Source organism: Eublepharis macularius, chromosome 8 (genome assembly GCF_028583425.1).
Source record: "Eublepharis macularius isolate TG4126 chromosome 8, MPM_Emac_v1.0, whole genome shotgun sequence".
Taxonomy (NCBI): Eukaryota; Metazoa; Chordata; class Lepidosauria; order Squamata; family Eublepharidae; genus Eublepharis; species Eublepharis macularius.
Window position 1 is genome coordinate 68745731 of NC_072797.1, and position 27364 is coordinate 68773094.

At 44.4% G+C, this 27364-nt stretch overlaps 1 protein-coding gene across 4 annotated transcripts in view; it reads left to right on the top strand.

Moving 5' to 3' along the window:
* Positions 1-27364, top strand: part of APC (APC regulator of WNT signaling pathway) — a 139979-nt gene that overhangs the window by 26269 nt on the left and 86346 nt on the right. For 2 of the 4 annotated variants that reach the window (XM_054987426.1, XM_054987429.1), the window contains 5 exons: positions 4859-4943; positions 5406-5607; positions 11334-11442; positions 12250-12363; positions 26364-26447. In XM_054987426.1, the coding sequence (XP_054843401.1) occupies positions 4859-4943; positions 5406-5607; positions 11334-11442; positions 12250-12363; positions 26364-26447 (594 nt within the window). Of the gene's footprint in view, positions 1-4858; positions 4944-5405; positions 5608-11333; positions 11443-12249; positions 12364-25215; positions 25273-26363; positions 26448-27364 lie in introns of those variants that run through there. The other 2 variants (XM_054987430.1, XM_054987431.1) reach the window with 2 other exon arrangements.

Genomic DNA, 27364 nt, shown 5'->3' on the forward strand with positions numbered 1-27364 from the left:
TTAAAACAAATAAAGCTTGTCTATATTAACTATAGCTGACTAACATTTCTCTGAGGAAAACTTGAGGCTTACAGTCATTAACAAACTCCTTAAACTATACCAGGCAGGTCTGGTCGTCAGGCCTGGCACAGAGCAAAAAAATATCTCCCTCATCTGCTGGAAAAGTAGTCTCTCGCCATCTCTGGGCTGAGAGGAGCCAACCTTCCCCTCTCAGATTCCTACCCAATCAGAGGTGCGTGCAATCTGCGTTGCTAGGCGGGAACTGGGATAAGACTCCCTTGTTTCTCAAGGCCCCCTCTCTCGGCAACAGCTTGCAGGTGCAGTTAATTAGCTGAGCCAGACATTCTGCTCCCAGGATGCTAAGCTAGAACTGGGCCTGTGGAAACTTAGAAGCCTGAACCAATACAGGCAATGGACTTAAAGGGGCTCTGCTAGACAATAGCCAAAGGTTCTACCCTGCTATATTTATAGGTACTGATCAGTCTTACTATTCAAAGAGTCATTGGTTTGAGGACAGACCTTACAAGCCTTTAAAATGCTAAATAAAATTGATTGAATAATTAAATACTAGGGGTGTGTGCTTCGGGTTTCCGATTTGGGTAAAATACCTGAATCGGACCCAATCTGTAAAGATTCGGGATTTCCGAATCAGGGCCAGCATGCTGTATTGCTGAATTGTAGTGTGTTGCTGAATTCTGGTATTTCCTAATTTTTTTCCTGAATCTTTTCAGGGTGCACACCCCTATTAAATACCTTGTTGGGTAAAGTTAAACAAGGTCGAGCCTGCGACAGTCATTGTCAGTGTCATAATTTGGGGGCAGACAATTTTCCCTCTGGACAAAGTAACACATTTGATTTGACAAGAAGTTTATGCTAAAGTAGGAATAGTCATTAGTGATGCAAATGAAGTTTTGAATACAGTAGTTCAAAATGTATGTAGCTGTTTCAGAGAAAAGCGTAATTCTTGGGTGTATATATACTATTATGACTTTAATTCAAGTTGCTTTTTCTATAGTCCTGACTTTCCAAAGTTACATATTTCCATATCCCTCAGTACCTCCAACACTTTCATACATGATTATCATCTAATGCTTGCTTCTCTATTACAATGCAGAGCTGAACAGTTTATCAAGTCCTGGTAATTATGGTTTTAAATAATAATTTGCTGTGTTGAAAATTGACATTGAATGTAAGAAAGTCTGCCTAGATTGATTCAGTGTGCAATGCTTTCTTAAGCCATATAACAAAATGATTATTTGGGGTATATTCTGCACTTGCTAAAGCTAAATACATGCATAGAATTTATAGTAGGCTCTATTAATTACTAGGTGCACAAGGCACATAACTGCATTTCTTAAATAAATGGAAATACATTCTAAGGAGTATCTGGTGACCATATGCATGAGGGGCAGGGAGCACAGCAGCAACCGTTATAATTGAATTAGTGTATTGCTGATTAAATATATGCCAGTATTCCTCGGCACCCTTTTACAGCACATGTCCATTCTGCTGGTGTCTCGCTAGCTGTGCAGTATTGGTAGTGTGATAAAAATATTTGGGGAGCAAAGGGGTTCAACCTCTGTCTTGCGTATGCCAGATGTTAGGGAAATGGTGCTATATAGTTGGGTGAGAATGCTAATTTTCACACGATTGTACTGTAGAATTTTCATGGTGTATTGTAATTCCCACAAAATACTGTGATGACTATTGACATGGTTTTTATAAAATGATAAACTCATTGAGGACAAACCTATCAACAGTTGCTAGCAATTACAGCTGGAAAATGAACGTCTAGATATTAAAACACTATGTGCCTGATTATGAGGAGCTGAGGACAAGTTGCTAAGAAATGGCTACCAATGTGTTGCTGTTTTGGGGAGCTTCCTGGATCATCTGTCTTGGTGATGGCCTAGACAGAAATATACTCTGGCCAACATGGAAACAATTATATGATGGCTAAGGACTGAAACACTGATGGGCAAATCTGAGTGTAAGAACTTGTCTCTACTAAATGACTGCAAGTCGTCGTCATCATCAACAGTGCTAGGAGCAGGTTTGCTGTGGAGAACCAGATGTGCTTGATCCTTTCCACCTTTTGTTCCCTTCACATAAGGTTCTGAAAGCATATGTGCCATGTTGTGTAGAAAAGAGGTTGGGAGGAAGGGGGCTGCAGGGAGAAAAGAGGCTAGGAAAGAGTAAGGCATTTCCTGCTTTTTTGCTTTGCCCACTGTCCACCACTCTGGAACTGCTGAAGAGCCCTATATGGTTTGGGAGCCAGGGTAGTTTAAGGACCACCTACTTCATACAAACCTGCCTGACTGCTACAGTCATCTTCTGTGGCCCTGCTTCAGATTTCCCCACCTTCTGAGGTTAGACAACCTGAGCGCAGGCTTCTCAGTTGTGGCACCAAAATTATGGAACGTCCTCGCCGTGGTTGTTGGTCTTTCCCCTCTATCACTGCCTTCTGCCAGCAGGTGAAGATTTTTTTCCTCTGCCATTCCCTCAGAGACTTCTCCACACTGCCCTATGTTTTTAGTGCTACCTCTCAGTTTTTACACATGTATCTTAGTTTAGGCTTTGGTTTAATTCTCTTTTTCTAATGTATTTTAATTGTTAGCCCCAAGTGGGGCCTGGCAATCTTCGGAATTACAGCTAATCTCCAGATTAGAGTTCAATTCCTCTGCAGAAAATGGCAGTTGTGGACGCTCTGCCCCCAAATATCCAGGAGTTCCAAACTTCCAAACATCTAGTTTAGCTCAGAACTGCAACATGGAATCTTACATGCTTTCAACGCCATCTTTTTTGTGAGTCTGCCTAAAAAACCAATGTACTAGTACGTTTTTGTGAGGGAACAATAATATTATTGTTATAACAATGTGACTCATAGTACTGTTTTGGATTTTAATATGCATGGATCACTTTGCTGTTTTCCTTCTAGCAGTCCAAAATGCATTTTCCTTTTGCTTTATATATTGTACACTGTAAAAACCTCAATTAAGCAGATATTTCCTGAAAAATAACCAACCAGTCATTGCGAGTAAAAGAGATGCATGCTTTTAGACAGCTTTATTTCCAGTTGTAAACAAAATAATTCTATAGATGGCTGTTCGTACATCAGTGGAATAGCTGAAAGGTGTTTTTTTATTTGCTCATGGGTACATTGTGACTTCTACAAGTCACATAAGATGAGACAAATCAGTTTTGAGTGTTGCGGATTTGTGCCTTCTGGTCATGCTTTTCCATTTAGTTCAGTTATTGGTGAAGCTTTTATAATACATTTTTCAAGATCTCATTGTCTACCTAAATTTAGGCAATCAAGCATTAATAGCCTGGAAGCCTAGTGGCCTTTTAATCTAATAACTGCTGCATCTTGTTCTGTACATTTTTCATTATTTCATTAGCATATTTTTTCTTTTTTATAATTATTTCAATTGATAAACTCAAAAACATGCAACATACATTACAATCAAACCATCATCTACCATCATCCATGTCACAGCTGCTGGTGCCCAGGGTAGCTGTCTGTAGGCCGCCGCCACTCTGGTACAGGTTTCCGAAAGAAGGGCCCAGAGCACCCCACTAACACCTTTTGTTGATTCTTTCCCAGTAGGTTTGATTTAGTACATGACCAAATGAGGCATGAGGACCCAGGCAGAATAATAAAGAACTTTATTATAAAGGTTTATTAATAACGGTTCTTAAACTTGGTGGATTAAAGAAAATAGTAAAGGTTGGTGAACAAACAAAAATAAAATACCCTAACGCGTCTAACTAGACTGCTCTTAACTGTCCTCTGGTTACTGGCTTCCAACTGTCTCACCCCTTCTGGATGAGGGAACACTCCGTCTGCAGCAGCCTCTCCTCAGCTGTGCTCCCTAGAAGTGAACACCCTCCCCCTGTGATGAGGCCTTTTATCTCTTCTCTCAGGAACCATCTCCCTCCTTTCCTTTTGGTGCAATTTTCCCCTCAGAATCCCCTCTTACCCAATCACAGGGGCCAAAGGGAACCTGGGAAATGTAGGCCTTGCAGTAACTTGAGTGCAGGCTTCCCCAGAGCCACTAGGCCGAGGCTCATAACAATCCACAACTACAATAATTGATCATCATCTTGATCTTACATGAAACCTAATCAGCATATTTATCTGAAAATTTATCTCTCTCCTTTCTTCAGGGACTTCAGGTGGTAACTGTCTGCTAGATGGCAAAAGATACCATAAAGCCACAAATACAAACAGCAGCAACATCACCAGAAATAGCATAGTCCATTTATAAACCATCCCTGAAACAATTTCAAAAGCAGCCACCTGAACTAAAAGCCTCTAAACAGAAATAGGCATGAAGAGTGTCTTGTCAGCCTTTCCATGAGATTTGTCTGACTCCAGAGGTCTGAACAGACTGCAGAGATCTATAAGAGCGCTCCAAGAGTATAGGTTGAGTCATATAATAGCGTGGTTTAACAAATCAGATACTCACTTTTAATTTATTAGATGTTGTCAGTCTTAGTTTTATATGTAGATTTCTTATGTCTGATCACTAACTTGTTCACGGGTCAGTTGTGATATGCCATGGTATTTGTGCTTTGTTATGATTCACTGAGGCGATATTACCAAAAATGTATTTATCTGTTCCCTCCTTTTATATTGTAATTGGCATGCATAGTACTAATACTTTGAATGTCTGATGCTAAAAGTATTCATTTTTTTTAGCTAAAGCAGCTAACTAATCTTGGTGGGGAAAATAACTTTTAAGTTTAAAAATAATTGCCAGAGTCCAGTGGTTCAGTTGGGGAGGAAGAGGCATTGCAGAACCTTTGGTATCCCATTGTCCTTTAATTTCTTAATGGCATTGCTGTATTCTAGGAGGTGCTAAAGCAGCTGCAAGGAAGTATAGAAGATGAGGCAATGGCTTCCTCTGGACAGATTGATTTGCTGGAACGTCTTAAAGGTAAGTTGGAAGAAGGCTATCTGCTTGCTGAACAAACATTGTTTATATAGAGAATTCTTTAGTTTAGGTCAGTGGTAGACAGTTTCTATATTATTGGAGTCTGTTCTGTTTTATAGAGAACAGCCTGTGAGACTCACATTTGATGCTATCTAGCAATACAAGTTGAGAAACATGTTTCAGGCCTAACAAAGGCATTACATAGAATCTTTCAGATAACATGAATACTTTTAAATAATGTGTAAGCAAACATTTTCTTACATCTTAGTTAATGTTTGTTTGAGCTGCCAGGGGTCAAATGAAGCAGATTCACAAGTTGGCTATCCTTTCTTTGATTCATAATATTCCCCGCCAATTTTATTAAAGGCTGACAGTTATGTAATATTTTTCCTTTAAATTTTTTTTACCAGACGGACATTCATGTGACTAAGATATCACTGGTTCAGTGCTTTCTGTTTTACTTAGAATTGAACTTGGAGAGCAATAGCTTCCCTGGCGTGAAGTTAAGGCCAAAGGTGTCCATGCGGTCATATAGCAGCAGAGAAGGATCTGTATCGAGTCGTTCAGGAGAGTGCAGCCCTGTTCCCATGGGATCATTTCCCAGAAGAGGTTTTATGAATGGAAGCAGAGAGAGCACTGGTTACCTAGAAGAACTAGAGAAAGAAAGGTAATCTTTCTCATCCACTTTTTGGTTTTCTGAAGAAGCTTTTGATGAATTGCAACCAGAAAATGTTAAAGTGGTACTAATGTAATTCTGGCCTCAGTCCATCAAGGGGCAGTCCATTTACAAAAGCAAGTTTTCAGTTGCAGGCTGCTTCTTTTGGATGCACATGGAACTGATGTGGTATCAGCACATTTTCCACATCTGCACCTGGGCTGGCATGGGCAGGCTTTCCTTAATACAGATGTTTATGCGTAGGCTTTTGCACGGGGGTTGCCCTTGGAATCTTCATTTCTTTCCCTCTGTTTGGGGATATAAATTTCCCTTTTTCTTCAGTTAGAAATCTGCGATTGCTGTTGCCATTCCTGTATCTATGAATCTGTTTTTAATATATAAAATTTGTTCTGATACGAATATTCAGTAACATGGATCTGTTTTATAGCTCTCAGGAGAGAGTTCTGGGTGTGGTTGAACCCAACCGAGTACATGGGTCAGGTGGATCCTGTTCAGCGTCCGTCTGCCTGAACAAACAGTTGCCTGTCGCCAGGTTTCTTTCTAAGCCCTGGCACTGATCTGAAAGCAGTCCTTGGCTTAACTGGGCTGTACTTGTAAGACAGCCAGGTGAGTTCCACCCAAAAGTTACAGAAGGTAGCAAGACCAAACTGATCCAGACCCATTTGGGTCTGGAGTTCGTATAAGTTGTTGAACTGAAAAGACACCACATAGAAGTAAAATATAATTGAGTTATTGAATGGTGAATAAAATTATTAAGCTAAAAAGCGTGCATAAAAGGAAAGGTAAAACAAGAACACTAGATACCCTAACACTAAACATACTTGCCAGAATAATTGTACATCAGTGCAAAATCCATCATCACAGCATGTTTGTAAATCCCAGTAAGCACAGGGCAGAAGTCATGTCCAGGCTTCAAGACTGAAGTGGCAAAAGACATGGCTATGTCAGAACTAAAGCCCAAAGGGGTCAAGGGCCAACACTCAAGCTGAATGCCAGTATAAGCAAAGCTATAGCTGACTAAACCGTTCTTTATTCCCAGAAGCCTGGAAACAGCAAGAGGGACTGACCAGTCAAAATACAGTGATGGTGTAGGGCTTGAGTCTCTGCAGATGTCCCAAATCCTCACAACAGCATCCTTCCTCCAATGAGAACGAAAGTGGTTCAAGATAAGAATGGCTGTAGTACAGTGGTTTAGAGATTGGGCTGTGAATCAGCACTCTGGTGGTTTGAGTCCCACTGCTGCTATGGGCTCAGCAGGTGGCCTCCAGTTGGACATTTAATTGTTAGCAAAGCTCTAATTTTTTCAAGTGTTAGAAATTGTTAAATTATGGCAACGTATTTTGCTGAAAGATGCAAGAACAGGAGCAAATTAATTACCTGCCTGTAGTATTGTCTCTAAAACTAGACTTGGCAAAAAATGATCTTTCATCCTCTCAGATCGAAAAAGTCGCTAATGACGTCTTGAGAAAGATAAGGTGGATTACGTTACAAGAAAGAGAATTTTCTACTCTTTTTGATTCTGAAATGATGAGTAAGTTAAGATTGGCGATTATTACGTCAAATTCATATGAAGAAGTCCTTTCAGGTTTTTCTCTGTTAACTAAGCATTGCAGCTCCAAAGCCAAACCTGTGAACCCATGTATCTCTAATTCTCCTAATTGGTTTGATCAGGGTTGTTATGCATGGAAAAAGAAATTGAGAGTTTTGTTTAAAGAAGCCCAGCAGATTAGGGACCCAAAGAAATTAAACGATTGCTTCCAATGTAAGAAATCCTTTTTGGAAGTAGTCACAAACAAAAAAAATATATATTTCCAGCATAACTGGGAACAACTTTATCATCTTATAAAATCTAGAATTCTACTTATCTATGTCCTTTCAACATAACATTTCATCAAACATTTAACTGTGATTATTGCTAATACATTACAGTAGTGTCTTCATATAGTTACTACATTCAAGTCAGTATACTTATTTTTTATCCATTCATAAAATGGTGTCCATGGGGCTGCAAAATCTTCTTCTGTTTGTCTTTTCATTAATGAAGTTAGTTTGTCCATTTCTGCATTTTCCATGATCTTTGCTATCAATTCTTCTTCTCGGGGTATTATTGCTCTTTTCCAGAAGGATGCCAATAGAGTTCTTGCTGCTGTTAATCCATGGATTATAAAATATTTCTGATCTTTTCCAATTTCTTCTGGTACACAATTTAACAAAAATATCTCAGGTTTAAAAGGGATTGTACATTGTAAAATTTGTTGTAACAGGTTATGCACCATTATCCAGAATTTGTGGACTTCTTTACATGTCCACCACATATGATAAAATGTTCATGTGTGTTTCACACATTTCCAACACTTGGTTGACATATTTTTATACATTTTAGCTAGCCTATCTGGTGTCAAGTACCATCTATAAAACATCTTATACAGATTTTCTTTGAAAGCAACTGATTTAGTTATTTTAATATTAACTTTCCATATCTTATTCCATTGCATCAAATCCAAATTATATCCTAAGTTTTGTGACCATTTCATTTTATATTCTTCCACTCCCTCATTTCTTTTTTCCAATTGCATTAAAAACACATCTTTTTTACCAGTTTCTCATCAGAATTACACAGCAAAGTTTCAAATACATTTTGTTCTAAGTAAAAGCCTCCCAGTTTTTTATGTTTGTTGTATCTGGACTCAATCTGAGCCCTTGCCCATGAACCACAAATCTTTTAACGATCCCACCATCTCTTCACAAGTATGGGTTGATCATTTCTCTGTGATATTTGATGTTCTTTCTGTCTCTCATACTAATACAGAAAACACTATCCCCTCTGATATCCCTGTTTGGCCTCCTGTTGAACCTGATGGAATTATTGATCTAACAGGGACTCTAAAAGTGGGTAAAGCGCCGGGTCCTGATGGACTCCTCGCTGAAATTTTTTAAAAATTGCTGACTGGTGGTCTTTGCCATTGGCCAAGTTGTTTACACTGATAGTCATGTATGGAATAGTCCCAAACTCCTGGTTAAACTCTATAATAGTCCCAATCTATAAAAAAAGGCTTACATTTACCTCAGAACTTTTGTCCTGTCAGTTTTTTATCTATTATGGGATAATTCTATGCAAAATATCTAGAACATCGTTTAACAGATTGGATGCGATTAAACAACATCATCGGCCCAGAACAAATACGATTTTCTAAAGGAAAATCTGCCATAGATCACTGTTTCACCATGGCCTGTCTTGCTGAGAAATACATGAATACAGGAAGGAAAAAACTTTGTTGCCTTCATTGATTTGAAGAGTGTATTTGATTCAATACCCAGAGATAAGTTATGGAATAAACTAATGACTATAGGGACAGATATGTGACTGTTATTCCTGTAGAAGAAACTTCACGTGGCTACTACCTGTCAAGTAAAATATTCTGCAAGAGGATATTTAACCGACAAAATACCTGTGCTGAAGGGGGTTAAACAAGGCTGTGTGTTAGCCCCCCATCTTTTTAACCTCTTTCTAAATGATATGGCACAATCTCTTAATCCCATAAATGGTCATCCACCTAGATTAGAGGCTGTCCCTCTGCTTCTTTATGCAGTTGATGCAGCCATCCTTTCCTGTACAAGAGTGGGCCTACAAAGATATTTGAACGCATTTTGTAGTTAACTGTCACTGCAATCTACGTTCTGTTAACTATTCTAAATTTAAACTAGTGGGTTTTTTTCTAAAAGCTGGTGCCCATAGAAATGGTTTATTGGTAACTTGAAAATGGAGCAAATTAAATCCTTTAGATATCTGGGAACTAACTTCAATTATAACCTCAAATGGGTGACGCATCGCAATAGGATAATAAACTTCACTAGATGTTCTTCATCTCAAATGAAACAGTTTACTTCATGGGGGTAACCAATGTGCCTCTGCTGCAATTAGAGTATTTAATGCTAAAACATTATTGCAAATCTTCTATGGTATTCCCATATGGATTAATGCTTTTAATCGGAAGGTGGAGGATATCCAGGCCTCTTTTCTTAAGCAAATATTGGGAGTGCCTAATTGTGTTCCATATTTTGCACTTTGTTCAGAAACGGGTCAGTCCTTTTTGGAAATGAAGGCGTGGATCATAACTTTCAAATTTTGGCTCAAAATTTATTTTAGAGCTGAGCCTGGTAGCTTGCTTACTTATCTAAAAGGCGATTTATACAATGCAACCTGGCTAGCCAGAATTATGTCTAAACTCAACCATATCGGGATTGCAGTAGAGGATTTATTCCTGTCTGATGAACGATATAATTTTAGATTTATTAAGCAGAGACCTTTAGATCTGGAACTTTCTAAACTCTGCCCTGTACAGCCTTATATACAGCTTCATTAGGTACAGATTCTCAGCCTGGGAAGATGTCTCACTGTTTATACGATCTTGAGATTCCCTTTCAACGTAGGGCTTTTATGTTGGCTAGATTGAATGCATTCCCTTCTAACGTTCTCTGTGGAAGATTCTAGCAAGTCCCTTTCCATGAGCGGCTCTGTCCTTGTGGAGTGAATCTTCCCGAATCAATCCAGCATAAAATGCTCGACTGTCAGTTGTATGTAAACCTACGTAGGAATTTGTTTGATAGTCTTTCCCAAGTAATGGCCCTTCAGAATAGTGTGATCAACTGTCAGTTCTTATTGAGAGATTCAGCAACGGAAATTACCAGAGAACTTGCAAAATTTTTGGAGGAAATATTTAAGATTAAATCCAGATATGCTATAAAATGAGATCTTATCTTAATTTTGTTTTGATGTATTGTATATTATTTTAACTCCTTATTGATTATGAACGCTATTTTATGTTTCTGTTATGCCAATAAAGGTATGATGAAGAGGAGCAAATTAAGTCAGAGCCTCTTCCATTGTTGTCTTGAAGCTCTAGAATGCTTTCCCATTGCAACCTAATCATTTGTTCATTAAAGAATTATTGAGTAGGGTAAAATTTTGTTGTAGTTATACTATTAGTATTATAGTATTAGTTTAGGTTTTGTGTGATTGAATTCTGGATTGAAGTGTACAACTTTTGTTAACTGCCCTGAGACTTTTGGAAAGGTGGGAAATAAATATTTTAAGTAAATAAAATCAATGTAAATAAATTTATCATATACCTCTCCAACTATCCTGGGGTTCCCCATCCCCTAGGAACACCATATTTGGGGCATTTAGAGTTTCAGTGGAGGAGTGGAGGCAGGGAAGTAAAACTTAAGTAGACAGAAATTGTAGGGGGAATCCAAGACATTTGAATCTTAATCTTAATTAGTACAGATTTTGCATTCTTGTTATCCATATATGAAATAACTTTTTGTTCGAGAGTTTGTCTTTTCGCCTTGTGTGAACAATAGAGAATAACAGCTGACTTGGACCGTGCTTTGAGTTTTATTACAAGTATCTACTTTTCATTTTAGTGGTGGAAAGTGAGCCACATGTAGAAAGTGAGCCACATGTAGAAAGACTAAGTAAAGTGTGCCCATCAAATTAATGGGAGAAGTCAGAAGAGAAACATACTGTAAAATTCTTAGAAGAATTACTTCAGTCTTAACCCATTGATTTCAATGGGTTTAGACTGGAGTAACTGCTTAGGATTTCACTGATCGTCATCTGGACCAAATTTCTCCCATATTAGCCCCTTTGGCATAAAATGTATTTGATTTCCAACATCTAGTAAGTCTTTATGAATGATATTCTTTTTTTATAGATCACTCTTGCTTGCTGAACTTGAAAAGGAAGAAAAAGAAAAAGACTGGTATTATGCTCAGCTTCAAAATTTGACTAAGAGGATAGATAGCCTTCCTCTTACGGAAAATGTAAGTGGTACTGGTAGCAGTTTATTTTCTCCCATATAACTCTATGGATTAGAATTAAACCCTAGCTCGCACAAGCGGAAGGCTCTTTCTTTTTGCAAGAGGAGGGAGGTGTTTCTTTGATGTTCCTTTCTCCTAGTTTTAGGCACATTCCTGTGCTACACCATTCCTCAGGATTCCCTGACCTTTGGAAGTGGATTGTTAAGGGTGTGTGGATCTGGAGTAGGCAATGTGAGGCAAGACGGTCCCGTTCTGAGTGGAAACCCACCTGCCAGTTTCTAGAGCCCAACCAATATAATTAATTGTTAGGTTATCTGTGTTATGATGCAGAGTAATTAATTCAACTTCAGTGCAAATTATGCCACATATACTTACGCAAGCTGTGTAAATGAAAAGTTACACAACTGCAATACTTCTAATTTGCTTTTAAAATACCAGTATAGAAGGGGAAAATATCAGACTACTTGCCCTACCCCCTTCTGTGGAAGAGTCTATATGCAAGAACATTTATTTCTCCTCATTAACAATGAGAGAAATGAGAATGTAATTAAGAAGAGGGTTATTCCACCTTGTGTCCTCCTATCCCTCCCTCATCCCAACCAGTTTGAGAGGGGGAATGGATGTTGCAAGCATGTAAAAAAATTACCATATTTCATTAAGGGAAGGAGATTATGAGGTCTACAAAATGCCCTGCATTTCTGATATATTTTCCTTTGTGTGAGGGATGGGCTGGGATGCCTTACTTGGATTATATGCATTTTAGATCAGTAGAATCTACTCCAATTCTTTTATTCCTTGTTTTGGTTTTAGTTCTCCTTGCAGACAGACATGACTAGAAGGCAGTTGGAGTATGAAGCAAGACAGATTAGAGCTGCCATGGAAGAACAGCTAGGTACTTGCCAGGACATGGAAAAGAGGGCACAGGTAAATATCTCTTGAGTTTTAAAAAATATTGTGCAGCTGCAATGTCTAACCTTTTAATAGTGCAATCCTTAGCAGAATTTTACACCCTTCTAAGCCTGTTTACTTCAGTGGATTTGAAATGGTGTACTTTTTGTAGGATTTCATTGTATAGCTAATAATTACTTTTTTGATTTGAAGGATTCAGATAGCTGTAGTGGGTTTAATTTGCTTCTCTCTGCACCTCAGTCTTAAGTCCCATCTGGCAAACTATTCAAATGATGATCTGTCTGCCTTGAACTTTTAGTTTTACTTACTTACTATTGATTTGCCCTGGCCTGGATCTTGTCAGATCTCAGAAGCTAAGCAGAGTTGGCCTTGGTTAGTAATTGGACAGGAGACCTCCAATGAAGACCAGGGTTGCAAAGGCAGGCAATGGCAAACTACTCCTTTGATCTCCCTAGCTAAAAGAGATCATAAAAAAATCATAAAATGTCGCATCTTGAATAGATGTGGACAGGGCTTTTATTTTATTTATTTATTTATTCAATTTATATGCCACCCATCCCCAGGGGCTCTGGGCGGTGAACAGTTAAAATCGATAAAAACAAAAACTAAAATCAATATACAAATAATAAAACAAATTAACAAGGTGCAGTGGTGGGGAGAACCCTCCCCCACCCCAAAGGTGAGAGGCCGACATTCCAGACAGAATGCGGTGGAATGGTGTTCCGGCACCTCTTAAAAGTTGTCATGTGTCTGGTGGCCCCACTCACCGGATTCCGTCCCCCCCCCCCCCCCGTGCAGCCCAAAACGTCCCCACCGGCCAGCTGAAGCCCTGGGGTTTAAAAGTTAAAGAGCTCCTTCCCCCTCGCCTTGCAAGCTGCGGAGAAAGGGGCCCTTTGAAACCCTGTGCTGTCTTGCTTCAGCTGGCCTGCGGAAAAGTCCCTGCTAGGAGTGTGCAATTGGTTTCTGATTTCCCCCCCTCCCAGCTGAAGCTGGGGAAGACCCAAATGGGCTTTAAACTTCAGTTGAGAGAAGGGGGATTCTTCCTCTCCCAGCTGAAGCCCGGAGAAACTCCAGCCACTTATTTCACCTGATGGGAGGGAGGAGGAGGGGATTCCCTCTCCCTCCCATCAGGGGATGAGGAGAGGGAAGCTTTGAAAGCTCAAAGCTGCATTTTTCAAAAGTACAGCTTTGAGCTTTCAAAGCTTCCTGCTGGCTTTTTTCACCGGATGGGAGGAGGGAAGGGATTCCCTTCTCCCCCCTCTCATTGGGGGAGGGGGGAGGAGGGAAACCCCTCCTCCCTCCCCTCCCATTGGGGGAGAGGGAAGCTTTGATAGCTCAAAGCTGCACTTTTCAAAAGCGCAGCTTTGAACTTTTAACGCTTCCTGCCGGCTTTCTCACCCCTTTAGCATTCCAGGCTGCCCAGGGAGGCAGCCGGCCCGGCCCTCTGTGGTGGATCCGGCTGCCAGGTAAGGAGTGCACACGTGGGCCCAAATCACTAGAGCTCTCCTGGGGGACGGCCACGCCATGTGCAATAGCATCACTTCCCGGAAGTGAGATCATCATGCCATCCTGGGAGCACACATGCGCTTTGTACGCACGCTTGTAGTGTCAGGGATGCCACTTCCTTCCAGGAGGTGCCCTGGGTGAGAGTTCCCCCACCTCTTTCCACAGAAAAATGCCCTGGATGTAGGTGAATAGAGTATTCCAAATAGAATTAAATTGATACCTGTTCCTAATTCTTGCTTGAAATAGTTCCTGGAGCAAGGGAATGATTAAATTCTGAACATGCCCAGAGTTGTATTGGTCTTTGATACTTTTATCTTGATCCTACAGAAGTTTAGTAATCCATCATAGTTGTTCCTGGGTTGTGTTCTTAAAGTGTTTCCAAAAATTGTATCAAAAACTACTGACACTCTCAGGGAAATCTAATTGAAAATTCATCTTGATTAATATAGTATTTGACCCAAGAACTTTCTAGAAGTAAGCAAAAACATATCTTCTTGTGAAGATGCAGGTCGCTGAATGTAATGGGATATGAAGCTTGTCAGCCACATAAAGCTGCCTCAGAACAAAACACGAAAATGGAATTAAATAATTGGAATTAAACAATGTGTTTTATTTCAGTCATAGTGACTGGCGGAATGAATTATTTGTTGTATCTTTTTGTAATGCACCGTGTGACAGTTTGTTTAGAACATCAACTTTCCTGACCTGTCAGCAGTTTACTTCACAAATTAAGTGAAAATGAGAAACTGAACATCAGAAGAAAAAAAAGGAACCAAAGGTGTGCAGGGTCTTCTGAGGTACTTCTGTGACTGCTGCCATTATCTTCCAGCTGTTAACACAGAAGTATAGTATTCATCTTCGTTCTTCTGTGCCTCCACACATGGGGGACTGCGCAGGCGCAGGCCAGCCGCCGGAGAATTTTCTAGAGCTTCCATGGCTCCGAAGGGGCCGTTTGTCGCGCGCCTCAGCGACCGTTTTCCCGCCCAAACGGTCACGTGATCCTCCAGCGACCAACGGCCCCTTCCCTCAGTTCTCTTCTTGCCGCCGCTTGGAGAGAACGTGAGCTTTGTGCTCTGTGCTTTTTGTGCTTCGTGCTTCTACTGACTGATCTTTGGACTCTTGACTTCGGACTTCGGACCTCGACCATTCTTCGGATCTTGACTTGGACTTGACGTGGACTCGGTATTTACGACTCGGACTGTTTTTGACCCTTCTCTCGCGTGCCCCTGAAGATGGCCTCTACGGCTCTCTTCAAGCATTGCCTGCAATGCCACACTTAAATGGCCAAATCCGATGGCCATGATTTGTGCCTTTTTTGCTTGGGGGAGACCCACAATGTCTCGGCCTGTAGGATCTGCCAGGGTTTCACCAGCAAGGCCCGGCAGGATCGCAAGGCCCAGCTAAATTCCTCGCTGTGGCAGAAGGTCATGTCTGAGGGAACCCCGTTACCTCCGTCCAAGGCCGGCCCTAGCCCCTCTGCCGAACGGCAATCAAGAGCTGGCTCAGTGGCCTCCGCGAGGTTGGGGTCGAAACCGCGTCCCCCGAGTGCCTCGGCGTCGAGAGCGGCCTCTCCAGCGCAGGGACCGGTGCGGCCGCCCCGTAGCGCATCTTCCACCAGGTCGGATCCGAGACCAGCGTCGGAACCGAGAATTCTGGTGCCGAGTCCCCGGTCGGAACCGACGGCCGGTTCGATCCCGATCAAGGTGAAGCGGCCGAAACCGAGGTCCCCTTCAAAATCGAGGAGCGCGTCGGCTCCGGAGTCTTCTTCTTTAGAACCAGCCAAAAAGAAGAAGACCAAGCATCGCCGATCGCCGCGTCCCTCTCCGCAGGAGGAGGTCATCGTGCTCCCACACACGCCCTCTCCTCATCTGGGTTCCCCCGAACCAGGGGAGGTGTCCGAGCCGGTGCCGGATCCGACGGCCTTCGAGACTGTACAGGCAGAATTCTCCTCTGGACCGGAGCCGAGCCCGAGGTCCCGTCGGAGTCGACCATCGCCTGCCCGTCGGTCGCCAGGGTCGGAACCGAGCCCGTCTCCTCGTCGGAGCCGTCCATCTCCTACGCCTCCTGTCGGTCGCGAGAGGCGTCGGTCCGGAGACAGTGTCCGTTCCGTCCGGTCCACCGCATCCCGACATCGCCAGGCCTCCTACCTTCCCCCGTCGTACCACTGTCAGTGGGAAGGAGCGCCTACGGCTTTCTCCGCATCGGAACCGAGGCCTTCAACATCACGGCAAGCTTGGTTTCCGCCTCCGGTCCACGGTGAGGGGTCCCAGCTCGGTTCCGAGGAGGGCGATGTGGAGAGCCTCGGCGACTACCAGTCGGAGTCCTGGTCCGAGCCGTCGCCGGCTGAGGATCTAGTGCCATCTACGGGCTCACCATTCGAGGACCTCCGCATCTACTCCGACCAGATGGCAAGGATGGCTCAGGCTCTCGAGATGGATATCTCTTCGGCAGTCCCCCAGACCAAGGACAAGCTCCTCAAGCGGATCTACAGGGATAATCCGGCGTCCGTTGGCTTCCCCATGCTCGAGGGTATTGAGGAGATCGTGGAGAAGGTGTGGAAGGTGCCCTGTGACCAGCCTCCAACATCTAAGAGGATTGAGCAGCTTTACAAAATCAAGCAGGGCACCTGGCCGGCGTTGGTGAAGCACCCTCCACCTTCCTCCTTGGTCACGGAGGAATTTAACCCCCGGCGGTCGGGTCACTCCTCGGTGCCTGCCGATAAAGAGGGCAAGAAGCTTGATGCCATGGGCAGGCACCAGTACATTGTTGCTTCGCTGGGTCTGAGGATCGCCAACTACCAGACCATCATGGCTGGGTACCAGCTGTACCTCTGGGAGAAGTTGGCATCCTATACCCGAGACCTCCCACCTGAGCAGAAGGCTGTGGTGTCCCTACTGCAAACGGAGGCTGTCAGGCTGTCTAAACAGCAAATGAATGCTGGGAGCCATACTGCCGACACTGCCGCTCGGGGGATGGCTTCGGCGGTGGTCCTCAGACGTCATTCCTGGTTGCGGTCGACCGCCCTGTCTCAGGAGGTGCGTTCCAGGGTGGAGAGCATGCCCTTTGAAGGGGACTCGCTGTTCTCCAAGTCCACCGACGAGACCCTGAAAAAGAAGAAGGAGGACAGGCAGACGGCTAGGTCCTTGGGGCTGGCTCCTGCGGACAAGCCCTCCTCCAGGCCACGGTACGCTCCCCGGTCCTGCCCTTACCATTTCCAGGGCAGATACCAGCAACAGCGGCCGGGTTTCCACCAGTATCCTGCCTACCAGCAGCGGCCTTACTCTCCCGCACAGCAGCAGAGGAGGCGTCGGCCCTTCAAGCCTCGTCCGGCATAACAACCGGCCCAGCAGAGAGATCAGCAGGGCGCCGGGAGGCAGTACTGACGGGTCACGCCAGCTGTATCCCCGAACTTTTCGGACAGACTGAGTCCACTCCTCTCTGAGTGGGAGTCAATAACATCTGACTCATGGGTCTTAACTATTGTTGAACTGGGATACGGGCTGGAGTTCGTTGAGCTGCCTAGATGCAGTTCACCCCTGACAGCTGTCAATAACACTATGGCCGAGCTGGATGCGGAGATCGTGTCGCTCTTGGCCAAGGGTGCTGTGGAAGAATTGCCCTATGAGGACTCTGTAAAGGGTTTCTTCTCTAGGTTCTTCCTGGTCCCTAAGAAGGATGGGGGCTTACGTCCCATTTTAGATCTGAGGGGCCTTAATGCCTTCCTCAAGGTGACCAAATTCAAAATGGTTACATTGGCGGCTGTGATCGCCTTGCTGAAACAGGGGGATTGGTTTGCGGTCCTTGACTTAAAGGACGCATATTTTCACGTGGGAATACGGGAGCAGCACAGGAAATACCTGAGCTTCGTTTACCGGCAACGGGTTTTCCGGTATAAGGTGCTCCCCTTTGGCCTGTCCACTGCCCCACGAGTGTTCACGAAATGTGTGGCCCCTGTGGTTTCCTTCCTGCGGGAAGAAGGCTGTACCATCTTTCCGTACCTCGATGACTGGCTCGTCGTGGCTGAATCAGAGTCTAGGCTGGTGCAGGACATTGGCTTGGTACTTAGCACTTGCCAATGCCTGGGGCTCCTGGTGAACTTTGAGAAATCCAAACTGGTGCCCAGCTGCAAGGTGTCCTACATTGGTGCACTGTTAGACTCTGTGGAGGTTAAGGCTCTGCTCCCCTTGGAGAGGGCTCGGTCCCTGAGGGGTCTGGTGTCCATGTTTAAAAGGAACAGATTCCAGTCCGTGCGCACTATCCAGTGCTTATTAGGGCATATGGCAGCGGCCACCTCTGTGGTGCCCTTTGCTAGGCTGCGTATGCGCCCTCTCCAGAACTGGTTTGTGCGGAGGTACGATGCTCTGCTGCACCCTCCGTCCCTCAAATTCTCTATCCCGAGGGTCATCCTCTCCTCCTTGGACTGGTGGCTGTCTGATGACAACTTGTTTAAAGGGACCCCCTTTGGGTATCAGCACCATGACGTCACGGTTACCACGGATGCCTCTCTGTTGGGGTGGGGGGCTTACTGTGGTGACGTGTCTGTGCAAGATGTCTGGTCTGAGAGGGAAAAGACCCTCCATATCAATGTGCTTGAACTAAGGGCCATTCGTTTCGCACTTGTGTCTCTTACAGCACTGCTGAGAAATGGTCAGGTGTTGGTGCAGACGGACAACACGACTGCCATGTACTACGTGAATCAGCAGGGGGGCACAGTGTCCATGGCCCTGTGCCGGGAAGCCACGCTCACTTGGCAGTGGGCTATCAGGAACGGCGTGTCGCTCCGTGCTATACACGTGGCTGGGTCAGACAATGCCCGGGCAGATGCCCTCAGCAGGGTCCCTTTGCTGGACCACGAGTGGGAACTGAACGTAGAGTGCGTTGGGCCGATCTTCCAGATGTGGGGTCATCCAGTGATAGACGTGTTCGCCACTGCGGCGACCACCAAGGCCCACACGTTCTGTTCCAGGGCAGGGAGCGACCCCCTCTCTATTGGGGATGCCTTCCAGTTTACGTGGACGCAGGGCTTGCACTACATGTTTCCTCCGTTCCCCTTGATCCCCAGGGTCCTGTGCAAGATAGAGGAAGACAGGACGGACTGCATCCTGGTGGCCCCCTTTTGGCCACGGCAGGTTTGGTTCCCAAAGCTCCTACAGATGTCCCAAAGGACATATGCGAGTCTGCCCCCTCAGCAGGACCTTCTCCTGAACGGGAGCCTAGTCTACCACGATCCCGGGAAGCTGCACCTGACGGCTTGGCGGATCGTTCCTCCCCTGTAGGCTTTACTGACGAGGTACAAAGGGTCCTCCTGAACGCTCGTCGGCCATCCACTAGGCGCGCTTATGCGGCCAAGTGGCGCAGATTTGAACTTTGGGCACTTGCCAAATGAGTGGTGCCCGAAAGCAGTCCCTTGGGGGTTGTGTTCGAGTATTTGTGCCACTTGCGTGGCCTGGGCTTGAAGGTTTCCTCCCTCAAGGTCCACCTGGCAGCGATATCAGCTGCTCACACCCGAATTGAGGGTGCTACGGTGTTTTCTCACCCACAATCCCGCCAGTTCCTTAAGGGCATGTATAATCTTTACCCACCTGTGTCGGCACCAGTGCCTCAGTGGTCGCTGTCCTTGGTACTCTCACGTCTCATGTTGCCTCCTTTTGAACCTATGGCTACCTGCCCCGTGGATATGCTATCCTACAAGGTAGCATTCTTGGTGGCCGTGACGTCGGCCAGAAGGGTCAGTGAGCTGTCTGCACTGCGGTCTGACCCTCCCTTTCTTGTGTTTCATCCCAACAAGGTGGTCCTGCGTCCCTGCCTCGGGTTCCTGCCCAAGGTGGTGTCCGCCTTCCACCTCTCGCAGGATATCTCACTGCCTGCGTTCTTTCCTCAACCTTCCTCTAAGGGGGAGAAGGCCCTTCATTCCCTAGACTTGAAGAGGGCCCTAGCCTATTACCTGGATAGGACGAAGGGATTCCGCTCCAGTCCTCACCTGTTTGTATGTTTTGGGGCCAAGGACAAGGGTAACGGGGCTTCCTCACAGACCCTGTCTAGGTGGATTGTGACGGCCATTAGCAAGGCCTATTCCCTGGCAGGGGTGGCTTGCCCGCTTCATGTCAGAGCCCACTCCACGCGGTCCCAAGCATCCTCTTCGGCACTCCTCAGGGGGGTGCCCCTGGTTAATATTTGTAAAGCAGCCACATGGTCCTCTGCGGACACTTTTGTCAGGCATTACGCCGTTGATGTCAATGCAGAGCAGGATGTATCTGTGGCTAAGGCTGTCCTACACTCCCTTTTTTCCTGAGGGAGTCTTGGGAAGACTTTCTTGGCGTACCTGTTAGGTACCCTTGAGTGAAAGAGTGTATATATGTACCTTGGGGTGTATACATGTGTAAATATTGAGTATTTATGTGTCCTTACACAGTGTTTTTACATAGATGTATATATACATATCTATTTGTTGTTGTTCTTGTTTGTTCAATAAAATTGTGTTGGACTTCACCCCCGCCTTCCTTATTGTGTGAAGCTTGGTACACTCCCATGTGTGGAGGCACAGAAGAACGAAGATGAAAACAGGGTTAACATACCTGTAACTTATGTTCATCGAGTTCTTCTGTGCTGACACACAACCCTCCCTCCTACCCCGCTGTGAACTCCAATACACAATAATGTGATGGCTGTAACGGAAATTGGTGTTTTTAAGGTGTTATGGCTGAAGTGTGTTGGTCAAGCGGCGGCAAGGGAGAACTGAGGGAAGGGGCCGTTGGTCGCTGGAGGATCACGTGACCGTTTGGGCGGGAAAACGGTCGCTGAGGCGCGCGACAAACGGCCCCTTCGGAGCCATGGAAGCTCTAGAAAATTCTCCGGCGGCTGGCCTGCGCCTGCGCAGTCCCCCATGTGTGTCAGCACAGAAGAACTCGATGAACATAAGTTACAGGTATGTTAACCCTGTTTTCTCTATGAAAATATAGACATGACTGCTTTACATAATCAGGTTTTTTCCTGTTTAACATGATTTAAAAACCTTGACTGTTTGGTTCATGTTGAATGTTAAAGTGCTTTAAGAGAAATAAAAGTTTATTAAACACTGCTGTCCTTTCAAAAAGCTCCGAGTTGTGTATCTATACTTCTGAGGCAATTTTCTGTAATCTTCATGTAAGTATTCCTGACCATAGGGTTTTCCACTTGGTTGTTTTATGATTCCAAATTTAAATTAAAAAAAAAATTCAGAGTACATGTAGAGTAAGAGCACTATGGCTGAGAGTTGACTTTTACTCTTTATATTTTAGTATATACACCCTGAATTTAAAGGATTTTTTCGCTACTCTAATTCATAAGGTTCACCCGTCTGCCTTGGACTCCGTTCATGTTCAGATTAAAGGCAAGCCTGTGCTCTCTTAGTCCCGCCAGTTCCTCAACGGGATGTTTTAGGCTTTATTTTCCAGGGTTGCTGCTTGTCCCTCAGTGGTCCCTGTCCTGGGTACTGTTGCACCTTATGTTGGCATCCCCCAAGCCCTGGCCATTTGCCATTGGGAGTGAGCGTCTTTGTGATATTACTATGGTTAGGAGAGCAGTTGACTTGTCTGTGCTTAGGATTGAACCTATCTGCTAGGCTGAGTTTGGCAAAATGTCCTCTATCCTGTCATCCATTTCTTGCTATGTTTTCTTGCTCTTTGACTTGTTTCAGGAGATCACCATGCCTGTATTCTACAAAACTCACAAAACAGGACACAGGAAACATATAATGCATTCACTACAGTTCAAAAGAGCGTTGTCATTTTGTTTTAATTAGGAGAAGGTGGTTTTTCGTTCAGAACTGCATATGTTTGTGTGGTTTTTGGACTCAATCAAAGGCGAATGGATGTCAGTCCATCCCATTGATACATATGTGGGGTCTATCATCAGGTTGGCATACCAACATACTACTCAAGGCCCCTTTATCTGGGGATTTCACTTTTGACAGATTTCTGGCTACCTCCTCACTGGTTTTTCCATGAGAGGTACCTTTATTTCATATTTGTAAGGCACTTTTCTTAACTATCATCGAGTGTTTTCAGTGGGCATTGCACTTTAGACATCAGTTGCACATAGAATGTGGTAGTGTTGCATTCCTGGTTGTTTTTTTAAGGGAAATCTGCAGGATAGCTGACTGATTATGGTCAGACACTTTTGTCTCGCATTATACTGTAGAGGCTTACATCACATAGAAGGTAGTTATAATTAAAGCTGTATTGCAGTCTTTGTTTAAAAGAAAGACAGTAAAAGGAGAGTAAACACTATGCAATTTTAAAATTGTTGCCAGTGCTTATATCTTTATTGGCAGATCTCCCATTTTGCCTGTACATTTGCAGACTTTTAAAATATGCAGTTTATTACATAGTATGATTAAGTTTTATATTATTAAATGATAACTTGGGAGAAGTTCACTCCACCTCCTTGTGAATGTGTAGCTTGGTACTCTCCCATGTGGGGCTGCACAGAAGAACGAAGATGAAAACAGGGTTGCACTCACCTGTAACTTCTGTTCATCGAGTTCTTCTGTGCAGACACACATGCCCTCCCTCCTACCCCACTGTGAACTCTCTGGTTAAGTCCAGTTGTGAGTCGTGGCGGCTTAGGAGAACTGAGGGAAGCGGCCATTGCTCTGCGTTAGATCACATGACCATTGGGCAGGAAGCAGTTGCTATGTAATACGAGAGCAACGGCTCTAACGGGCTCTCAGCTTTAAAGAATTCTCTGTTGGCAGACCTGCGCGTGCGCAGTCCCCATGTGTGTCTACACAGAAGAACTCGATGAACAGAAGTTACAGGTGAGTGCAACCCTGTTATCCAATGGGGAACCTGGGACAGCTGCCTCTGATTGCTTGCTTCCCCGATTCCCCATCTTCTCCCTCTCTCTCTCTCTCAGAGTCACAGAGCAAATCCTACCCTTTCCCCAATTCGATTTCTTCTCCCTTCCCTTGTTTCTGTTTCCCAGCCCCAAACAATACTCCCCTCACATGCACATTAGTAACAACAGTATCATGCCAAAAACCAGAGGAGGGATGGAAGGTGCCTTCGCAACGCATTGGCTGGTCCAGTTGGTTTTCAGCGGAGCACCCTACCCTGAATGTGTTTTCTAGGAGTCTCCTGCTCCCTTCAAAAATGGGCCACTGCGGTGTCTCCAAGAGACGTGGGGTTCGTGGCAGTCGGGATCCCCAAACCACTTGCAGGCTATAGCATGTCGCCTTCCCCTTTCAGGGAGGCTCCACACCGGTTGCTTTGGCAAGGGAGAGGGTAGTGGGTATGGATTTAGGGTCCTACTGGGAGAACCATGAGATACCCCTTCGGGTTGGGGGGGGGGCTATTCTGTTTTCCCCATCCCGAAGGATACACCCAGCTTTGGTCTCCCGTTTATGGATATAAGACATTGGCACACAACAATAAAACACAAGAGAGGAGAGAGACTCCACCACTTTTGAACCACTGTCTCTCCCTCCTTTTCTGATGTACAGCACACACTTCCACACACACAGATGCACTCGTTCTCCACTCACGTGGGATTAGCGGAATGGACAGACAAGCACATGTAGGTTTAAAACAATCACAAACAACTTAAGTTATTCTAAAAACATGGGGGAGTGTCCTCTTCCGATCCTCCAGACTTGCTCTGTCAAGTCTGGCGCATCATCACCCTGCCGAGGCGCTCACTCCTCAGACTTGCCCTGCCAAGTCTAGTGCACCCTCGTGCAATTGATGTGCTTAATTCTTAGACCCGCACTCTCGGGTCTAGTGTCCCCCCTTGCACCATCAAGGTGCCTTCTCCTCGATACTGCAATGCCAAACCTGGCGGCACCCTAGCCCAGGCCCGCCCGTTCAGGACCAGTGGCTCCTTCCTCACCTGATTAAGGTGCCTACACAAACTTCTCCAGGCTCACACCCTCGAGCCCGTCCGCACTCTTGCCTCGTTGAGATGTGTGCTCATTCACCTGACTTGCACTCTCGAGTCTCTCCCATGGTCTTGCCTCATCGAGCCCCACGCACACACACTTGACTCGCACTGCCGAGCAACTGTTGTGCCCCCATTGAGACACTTGCACACACTTCTGCACGGCTCACTCCTTTGAGCCCCGGCCGTATTCTTCACAGCCCCTCCTGGCTGGCTCGAGCGAACTCGGCTGTCAACACATTTGCTGGCGCCAATACTTTCACACACCTAGGTTCTTTATTCTCATCTTTTATCTTCTATTCCTTTTAGTGGGACCGATCTCCTCCCCCACGTGAAACAGTGGCCCTGCTCTATCCTGAGTCTAACCAAGGACTTATCCGCCCCTGCCTGGGGGAGGGCCCTTTTTTACCTTTCCTCTCCCGCGGCTTCAATCACACGCTTTCTCCAGCTTCCGTCACAGGACTCGGATGACTTCCAACAGGTTTGCTGCGGCTCCACGGGACGCCGTCATGCCGGCAGCACCGAGGTTCGCCGGCTGACCAAAATCGGTCAGGGTGCACCTACCCGGGGGATGTTGATGTCCTTCCATGCCGGCGACGCCCGTTGGGGGTGGTTGCAGCTTTTAGGATGAGCCTCCAGGTTTGTTCCACATACTCAGTGTTTCGAATATCCCTCAGCCAATCATAAGTAGAGACAGATGCAGAGTCCTGTGAATGAAGCAAGTCTACTATGTTTATTAAATGTGGAGGAGCAGAGGTTACACAGAGAGTAAAGGGTGTCCAATGCTCATCAAAGCTACAATAGCTGTGCAAAGCATTTTACACCTTTTGATTAATTACAATATTTGTTATTCTATTGCCTCAGATATTACTGTGGTCCCCATTGGCTCAAGTGGGCTACCACCTCTAATGATACAATAGTCCAGGGGCATTCTTATTGGAAGAAATAACTTTGGTCAACAGCATAATTACAGTATTTCCTGATCACCATTGCTTATCTTATCAGTGCTTGTTTTATCTTTAGAAGGATCATCTCTCTTCCGTTCCCACACATCTCTTTCATAGGCTTTCCATTATATCCATCTCTCTAGCCCATGTAACATTTTACCAAGGGCGCCCCAATGTTGCTTTCAGCAACCTTGCATGTTACAAGCAGAGATTCCTTCTGGGTTCCGTGGGAGGGGAGCACTCTCCCTTCCTAAGGAATGTGCTTGAAGTTGCATTTAGCACCCATTCCCCTTGCTCTGGGGCTTCTTCTCAGCCTTGAAAAATACTGCTAATCTAATTAACTCACAGCTAGCTTCCTTCTTTCAGTGACACATTTTCTTTCTCCTTCTTTAGTGTCCAAGGTTTGGACACTATCCTTGTCTGTTTAGGAGTAACTATTTTATTCTTCTCTTCTGCAGCTGGTCTGTTTTTCTATTCTCTTTTATTGCTACATTTGGCATGAACAGCTTTACAAAGGAGTTTTCCTTATCAGCCTATAAGCAGTGTCTAGCTAATGGTGAGTGCAAGTGTAACTACCTTATAGCAAGCTTCACAGTGGCTGGTCTCAAACTTCACAGTGACTAGCATACATAACATCCATTCTGCTTTGGTCATTTTGCTTCAAGTCTCATTTTCTTGCAAGTTGTGTTACATATACTACATTAGCCCCTGAGAATAATAATGCATAGCAATAGTAAAGGCACATGAAATATTTTTCTTCATTAAATTCACTTCCCACATTAGCGTACTTGTTCTTTTATTTCCTGCCCAATGAATTGTGTCTATTGGTTTACTTCCACTACTGGAAGGAGACTTTGACTGATAGAATAGGAAAAGATTTCCCTTTCCCACTGTGGAGCCAGTTTGGTGTAGGGGAACCACTTTGATATAGTGGTTAAAAGCGGCAGGACTCTTAATTTGGAGAACTGGGTTTGATTCTCCAGTCCTCCACTTGAAGCCAGCTGGTAACTTTGGGTCAGTCACAACTCGCTCAGCCCCAACCACCTCACAAGGTAATGACATATTTTGTAAACCACTCTGAGTGGGCGTTAAGTTGTCCTGAAGGGCAGTATATAAATCAAATGTTGTTGTTGCTCTTCCCACAACTTAATCAGCACTGTTTCTGAGGGACAGAGTTTTGGAGAGTGCAGACGGTTGCAGGATAAGCAGAACTCTGTTTGCTCTGGTTATAACTCAGTGTTTCTCTGCTTTAAATCTACCTTTTAACTTCAAACTTTCATTAGCAATCCAGTGGAAGTAGCATTCAGAGAAACAATGAAATGCCCTTCCCTGTATTATCTCTATTCTAAATTCATGAAAGGCTGCAGCTGGTGAGGTGATACACATACTTATGCCCGGGAAAGGGGTTGTGTTCAAATTCAATGTATTCTAGCAATGCCTATTGTCTTCTATTTTTGACTGTGTATAGCATATGGTAAATTAAAACAAATTCCAGTAATGAATCAAGTGCTACACTGTATCACATTATCAGTTTTAAATTTAAGTGTATATATTGAATTGTTAAAATGAAACAAACAGTTCTGTTGGCTAATTACCTAAAACTAATTCCTCCCTTCAGTAACATTTTTAAACTTTATGTTGTTCCAGGTGAGAGTGGCTAGAATTCAACAAATAGAGAAGGATATACTTCGTATCAGACAGCTGTTGCAGTCGCAAGTTGCTGAAGCTGAGGTCAGTGTTTTTCTGTATTTTATTTAGATACAATTCCGTCTAAAACACAAAAATGGAATGGAGTAAATAGTGAGCCCATCCTAGATCAAGAACAAATATTTCATACTTGTTTTTTGACTTCGGCCCAACCGTGGTTGAGCAGCATTATCTTGTTGTTTCAGGGAAGTAATTGCCTTTAAAACTACCTGTGCTTTCATAGGGGAAATCTTTCGATGATAGCCTTTCTTCAGTAATTCCAATTTTGCCATGAAAACATTAAAGGAATAGTGCTGCTGGTGCTTATCTGCTATTTTCCCTTAATGAATCCTTTAAACACCTCTCATACCAAATCACAAAATTACTTTATGAATGTGGAGGGAACTTCATTAACAGCTTGATTTGAGGGCAGCTTCTGTAAGAGAAACACACAGAAAAATCCAGGTGTTCAAATGTAAGGTCATATATATCCATCTAAATATTAACCAAACACGATGATGTTTGTTTGTTTACCTCATTACAAACAGCAATAACCCTTGTTGGCTACTGTAGTGTATTCCATGTTTGAGTGCTAAGCATGTTGTAGTGAAGCTACCATAGTCTGGGGCAGACAGTAGGGCCCCAATCTCCAAACTGTGATTAACAGGTTGGGAGCTCCTTTTCTCTCACTCCTCTTCCCATCATTAATTTTCTTTTCACTCTCCTTTTTTAAAACCATAGTGCAGTGTTAATGTCTGCACTGATGTTAATGCAAACCATGTTAATTTCAAAACCAGAACTGCAAACCAAATACCTATCTTTTGTTGCATACACAGGTTCGAAACTTTAACTGTAGTTAACATTGCCATCTGCACATACCTAATGCTGTGCTGTGGTTAATCATCAGAAAAGAAGGGTAGGAATTTGTATGAAGAAAGGGAGGAGAAAAGAATACATAAAGT